This window comes from Carya illinoinensis, chromosome 8 (assembly GCF_018687715.1).
Source record: "Carya illinoinensis cultivar Pawnee chromosome 8, C.illinoinensisPawnee_v1, whole genome shotgun sequence".
NCBI classification, from domain to species: domain Eukaryota; kingdom Viridiplantae; phylum Streptophyta; class Magnoliopsida; order Fagales; family Juglandaceae; genus Carya; species Carya illinoinensis.
This window is the reverse complement of record NC_056759.1, coordinates 12,806,218-12,812,564: the sequence shown is the minus strand read 5'-3', so window position 1 is coordinate 12,812,564 and position 6,347 is coordinate 12,806,218. Positions and strand designations below refer to the sequence as shown.

The following is a 6,347-nucleotide window of genomic DNA, read 5'->3' as shown; positions in this document are numbered from 1 at the left end:
ATCTAAAACAATGCCAAGTTGGGCCAGGGTGAGGAACAGGGCAACTTGCATAGTCCACAAAAATAGATTCTAATATCAATGACTTTCCTCGTAGTATTACACAATCAAATTCAAAGGGGTAAAAAACAACCAATTCCAGCACTGGAACAAGGGAAGGAAAACAACACAATAATTACAATAGCAACCGTGAGATACTCATTCCATATAACTGCAGTTTCTTCATTTCTCAAAACTAATTGCAGACAAAGAAAGTGGCATTAACTCGTCACTCAAATGTAAAATATGCGCTTTCTTAACTCTACCCAGAACCTTCCTCTTTATTCACTTCATCTGGCTTTGGCTTGGATGGGGTCGCAGGAGATGGAGAGCCCTCCACTCCCATCTCTGCTCTTAGGTCATTGATGCTTTGCTCCAACTCAGTTATCCGGCTTCCCATATCATCAAGTGAGAAGCAGTTAAGGAAACCCACTTTTGCCAACTATGCAGAAAAAACAATTACATCTTCTCTGAGGATATTGATATGCCAAACAAAACAACATTCCCAACCTATTTAAATCTAATTCTGTTAAAAACACAATAGCCAAAACCCAAAACCAGGAACAGGAGACAGTTTCCAATTCATTCTCCTAATGTTCTAGCTTTGGGGACCCGCGGCCGGGCACCCGGCTTTGTTCTCATTTTTTCTCAATGCCCAGGTCTGCCTGTTTCCCATTAATGAAATGCCCAGAGCAGGAATAATATACAACGTCCCTTTATCCTATAGGAGGACCACCAATTCTAAACATACAGCAGACCTACATTCAACTTAATTCATTGCTTAGTGTTCCTGTCCTAGAGAAGTTATAAATAGCAAATGTTCAAAGGATATTCTTCGTAACAATTGACTCGGACATTTGTTGAAACCTTGATTGCTGCATAAAAAACACTTGTTAGTTACAGCAGAATATTTGCAGAAGATAAGCTCTATATTGTAGCTTACCATCTGTTGAAGAAGATTTTGCACCTGAAAATTTAATGAAAAAAATATATCAATAAAGGTTTTACCAAGAAACCCCCCAAAAACTATCACCAACAGTGACAATAGGAAATTCCTACATTCTCACACCAAGCAACTCAAATATATATCTATGCCTGAATTATGATCTATCTTCAAGGAATGATAGTGAAAAAAGTATTGAAGGAATGCTGTGAAACTTACAAAAGCTGTCATATCTGCAGTGTTTTGCTTCGGATCTTCTGCATCATGTCCATCCTGCCAAAAAGATTATAAATTCAGAGCACAATGCAACTATAGCACGATGCAAAATAAATAAAATATACAGAAGGAGAAAACATTAGCTACCGCAATGAAAACTTGGATGACCAAACATGAAAATCATAACAATTGACAAAATCGCCGAATGCAACCGATCAACTGTAAAGATTACCAAAATGGAAAAAGCAAAGCAGTAGATTCAAAATTTCCCGGCATCACCAAATATAGAGAATGGTTATTAAACATGCACACAGACGCATACTAGTTTCCAGTCATCCAAGCCCTAAATCAATTGATTTGGTCCATGGCAGCCCTAATTTCTCAATCAGCAACAGCCATACATCTACCCATAAATGAACAGACGTACACACAACCATTACAAAACCCCACATTAAGCAAAAAACGTAAATCAATAGGTTCAAGAAGAATGGATCCACGACGCTCGAAAAGCACATTTCGCAACACATCGGTCTTCAACTTCTTGAAACCCCGACGGCTCCAATATCAAAATCTACAGTACGCGTCGGTTTTTATGCCAGAACAGAATATGATGCAAACACCATACGCTTACGGAGTGGAGATTCAGCAAACAGGAAAGAAAAGAAAAATACCATTTTCTTTTCTCTCCGATTGTCCGTACAATGGCTAAAATTCGAAATCCAAAAGCGAGGCTGTGAGCCAAGAGAAATGGTCGCCACTCTACTTAAATCCCCTGCGTAGGCAGTTTGTCTTTTCAATTTTTCTTTTCTTTTTTTTTTTTTTTTTTTTTTTTTGGGTCATTACGATTGCACGAAAAAATTAAATGTATCTTCAATTCACGCATGAAATATATTAAAGTTAAAAATTAAATTAAATTAAATTTTATTTTTTTATATTATTTTTATTTTAAAATTTAAAAAAAATTAAATTATTTATTATATTTTATGTGAGAGTTTAAAAAAAATTTATAATAATTATATTAGATAAGATGAAATAATTTCATATTTATAACCAAATCAGACTATTTATAACGATAAATATTTTTTAAAAAATATAGGATATATTATTAAAAAAAATAATTCTTTATGTAAATTTTAAATTTATCTTTTTTTTTTAAATAATGTACATTTTAAAATCTTATAAATCAAATATTATCACGTGAATGAAATATTCTAAATACCAACTTATAAAAACTAATACATATGTGATACATAATTTCTCTTATTATGTTATTAATGACTGCTAAAAATTAAATGATGATACTAGTTTTTCTAACAGAATTATTTATAAATATGCATATTATTTATAAATTTTTTTTCTAGTTATTATTAATTACTACCAAAAGTGAAGCAAGAATAAAAAAAATAAAATAAAACGATATATTAATTGATTATATATTTTTTTGGATCTTGATGTTTGGAGAAGTGTTAGGGTCAATAGGCCAATTATTTTACAAACAGTTCTTCAACAAGCAGGAAATTTCGCGCAGGGAATGTGCAAGAACAAATTTTCAATATTACGTCAATTACAATTAAAGAAATTTAAAAAAAAAAAAAATAGAAATGACCATTTGCCTAACACAAACAGAACTGAGAACCGGGAAGACTGAAAGGCAAAACACGACTAGAAACAAATTGCAACCCATTTCCTTGCCATTTACATTAGTCTCACTCATTCACCTTCGACATAGACCCCGAAAAATGTTGTTGTGTATCAAAATGTAAGCTTCATTGTAGAATTCAAGGAAACTATGTTCGTGGCTACTCTTGAGAAATTTGCACCCGCTTTTTTTTTTTTTTCTTTAAGAAGATCGCTGATAAGCAACTAAATTGAGAACTGAAAACTTGCTTCACATGGTTGGGAATGGCTTTACAGTTGTTTTCAAAAACTTACAGAATGGAGGAAGCTGTAAGTGTGAAGTCCATCAATTTCTTAGGGCAATAACCCAAAACAAAAGCTAAACAATGCTAGCCCAATTGAAGCTTGGAATTCATGCATCATGGCTTGTGAATCTTGAACTCAAACACTCTTGGAACATAGTGTTGACAATTATGCTCCTTTTTAGTCCTACATCGGTGGGTAAGTAAATGAGGGGTAAATTCTAAAGTTATAAATAAGAGGCTTAGCCTCTTAATTTAAGTGCACCAGTTGAAAGCTTATTTAATAACTTTTGACTTTAGTTAAATTCCTCTATTAGCCTTTTGTAAAGGGAGAAGAGGTGTAAAGTCAAAGTTTTACTAGTGTGATAATTTTGTAGGTGTAGTGAGGAGAAAAATTATATGATTGTAAAAATTTTCACATAGTGAATTTTTTTCTCTAGGTCTGGTCGTTTTTCTTCTGTTTTGGAGTTTCAACGTAAATTTTTTGTATTGTTATTATTTCTTTATTTTTCTTATTATTCCTACAAATGGTAGATCTTAGGGGGTGAATTTGGAAAATCTAAATTTCTAACAATTAGTATCAGAGCCACTAGGTTCTTTTTGTAGGGTGAATCTTTAGTGTGGTAGTGTGGATACGTACAGTCTAAGAAGGTTCTGTCTAGGAGATTGGAAATTTTAAGTATGTCTATTGTGACCCTCCAATCTTTCTTGGGAACTGACTTAGTGAGTTACTATTCATTTTTACAGTAAATTCATCAAAACAATGTCAGGAAGTAGGGTTTCAAATCTTGTTAAATTTGAGGTGGAGAAATTTGATAGGAGAATCAATTTTGACTTGTGACAAGTACAAGTCAAGAATATCTTAATTCAATCAGGATTACACAAAGTATTAAAGGGCAGATCAACACCTGAAGTCAGCACTAGTACTAGTGTGACTGGTGAAATAAGCAGATCTAAAATGAGCGATGAAGATTTGGAGGATCTGGATTTAAGAACAGCAAGTGCGATACGTCTGTGCTTAGCCAAAAATGTTCTTGCAAATGTGTATGGAATATTTACAACAAATAAACTCTGGGAAAAACTTGAAAAGTTGTATCAGACGAAGGGCATCTCAAATCGTGTGTACCTGAATGAGTGGTTTCATACACTGTGGATGAGTGAAGGTACAACTATTTCAGATTATTTAAGCGCTTTCAATGGCATTGTCGCTGAGCTAGAAGCTATTGGAGTTAAAATTGATGATGAGAATCAAGTCTTGAGACTCATCTGGTCTCTTCCATCTTCCTATGAGCACATGAAACCTATTTTGATACATGGGAAGAAGAAAATAATTTTTTCAGAGGTTAACAGTAAAATCTTTTCTGAAGAGAGAAGACTAAGTAGTGGAAGTAATGTTCTACTAGAAAACTTAGTAATGGTAACAGCTGGAAATGAGAAGATGAAGAACTCCATGAAGAAGAAAGTAGTCTGCTAAGAGTATGGACAATATAGGCACGTCAAGAAAAATTGTCCAAGAGTTGGAGCAGGTTCGGAAAGTGTCTCCAAATCAGTAAATGGAGATACTAGTATTGATGCTAATGTTGTGTCTCTTTTCATGGAAAATTTTGATCTTTAAAAATAGACATGTACATCCTCATGGCATGCCGCTAATTTTCAAAGTTGTCAAGATAGAAGATGTGTTAATATTAGCGGGTCCACAAGTTTGCACACAGGCATTGGTTTAGCATTGATACAGGGTGTGTGGTGAAAATTCATGTCGATGGCTGGTGAACTTTCAGGAAAGCCAAACGTGGAAGTTACACCATAATTTTTCAGCAATGTTATTTTTCGACATGGGCCGAATTGAAATGTTTAGAATTGGTTTATTCTGAGTGGATGTGCCTTTATAGTGAAGCATGATAGCGGAAGTTATGAAAATCTTCATTGAAGTGGAGCTTGGCAGTAGGACCAGTCAAAATCGCAAGGTGGAGATTATTGACAATTGTGCTCCTTTTTAGTCCCACACCGGTGGGTAAGTAAATGAGGGGCAAATCCTAAGGCTATAAATAAGAGGCTTAGCCTCTTAGTTTAAGTGCACCAGTTGAAAACTTATATAGTAACTTTTGACTTTAGTTAAATTCCTCTATTAGCCTTTTATAAAAGGGCTAATAGAGGGGTAGTTTTGTAGATGTAAAGTTAAAGTTTTACTAGTGGGGTAGCTTTGTGGGTGTGGTGAGGAAAAAAATTGTGTGATTGTAACAATTTTTCACATAGTGAATTTTCTTCTCTGGGTCTGGTGGTTTTTCTCCTGTTTAAGAGTTTCCACGTAAATTTTTTGTGTTGTTATTATTTCTCTATTTTTCTTATTATTCCTACAAATGGTAGATCTTAGGGGGGTGAATTTGAGAGGTCCAAATTCCCAACACATAGCTCAGTAATGCCTTTTGAGGCTTCATGTGCCCATAAGTCATCAAGAAGAGATGAGGAAATGTGGTTCCGAAATATGTTACATCAATGTCTTGATATTTGGATCGAGGGTAGTAGATATCTTCACATCTGGGGCAGTATGTCTTTACCGTGTTTGACCAAGAATATCTTATTGACCAACTGGGAGGCAGGGTTGCCCACAGTAGTAAACTCTTGGGCATCTCCAAAGTCATAGTTTTTGTACTTCTCTAACATAGCAGTCATTCATCTGCATGTCAATATATATCTGGAATGAATCAGACCATAGAGCATCTCAACTGCCGATTCAACTAACTCATTATGTTCCTCCATAAACATGTCACCATGAGACGATTCAACATCCAAAATCAAATCAAGTGCATAATCGTAATGAGGAACTTGACTACTTAACCCATATAGGTTAAAATCTGCACCCGCTTGAATCACAAACTGGTCGAATAAAATGCTTTGCAATCATGCACAAACAAATCGACACCCTCGTGATCACAAAAAGTATGATTCTTTCTGTTCAATTAATTCTCAATAAATGTATAGATAAACAAGAAATTAATGGTATGGTAATTGTAAAATCGATGCACACCCCATAGGCTCAAAAAGAAGAAAGAGAAAAGTACAAAGAAGCCGACAACGAAAGCGAGAAAGTAGCAACAACGAGTGAGGCCATGTGGGTTCCCATCATCATCGTTAAGAAGGCCTTCTTCTTCAATGGCATCGAACTCCTTCCAACCCTTCCTTTGGGAGTTTGTGCCTATCGAACGCATCCAATAATATTCAGAAACCCATCTCAT

At 34.8% G+C, this 6,347-nt stretch overlaps 1 protein-coding gene and 1 pseudogene across 1 annotated transcript; both read right to left on the bottom strand.

Moving 5' to 3' along the window:
- Window positions 1-50: 50 nt before the first annotated feature.
- Window positions 51-2,018, bottom strand: LOC122317845 (heat shock factor-binding protein-like). The gene is made up of 5 exons (XM_043134887.1): window positions 1,867-2,018; window positions 1,199-1,252; window positions 980-1,003; window positions 869-911; window positions 51-444 (listed from the first exon to the last, which is right to left on the bottom strand). The coding sequence occupies exons 1-5, from the start codon at window positions 1,867-1,869 to the stop codon at window positions 299-301; spliced, it is 270 nt and encodes an 89-aa protein (XP_042990821.1). The 5' UTR covers window positions 1,870-2,018; the 3' UTR covers window positions 51-298.
- Window positions 2,019-5,486: 3,468 nt separating this feature from the next.
- Window positions 5,487-6,347, bottom strand: LOC122274418 (annotated as a pseudogene).

What these genes read in the sequence shown, in the direction of transcription:
- LOC122317845 (XM_043134887.1), bottom strand. An exon ending in CTGCAGATATGACAGCTTTT is followed by an intron (nt 1,004 to 1,198) that starts GTAAGTTTCACA and finishes TTAAATTTTCAG; the next exon opens with GTGCAAAATCTTCTTCAACA. An exon ending in CGAGTCAATTGTTACGAAGA is followed by an intron (nt 445 to 868) that starts ATATCCTTTGAA and finishes ACTGCTTCTCAC; the next exon opens with TTGATGATATGGGAAGCCGG.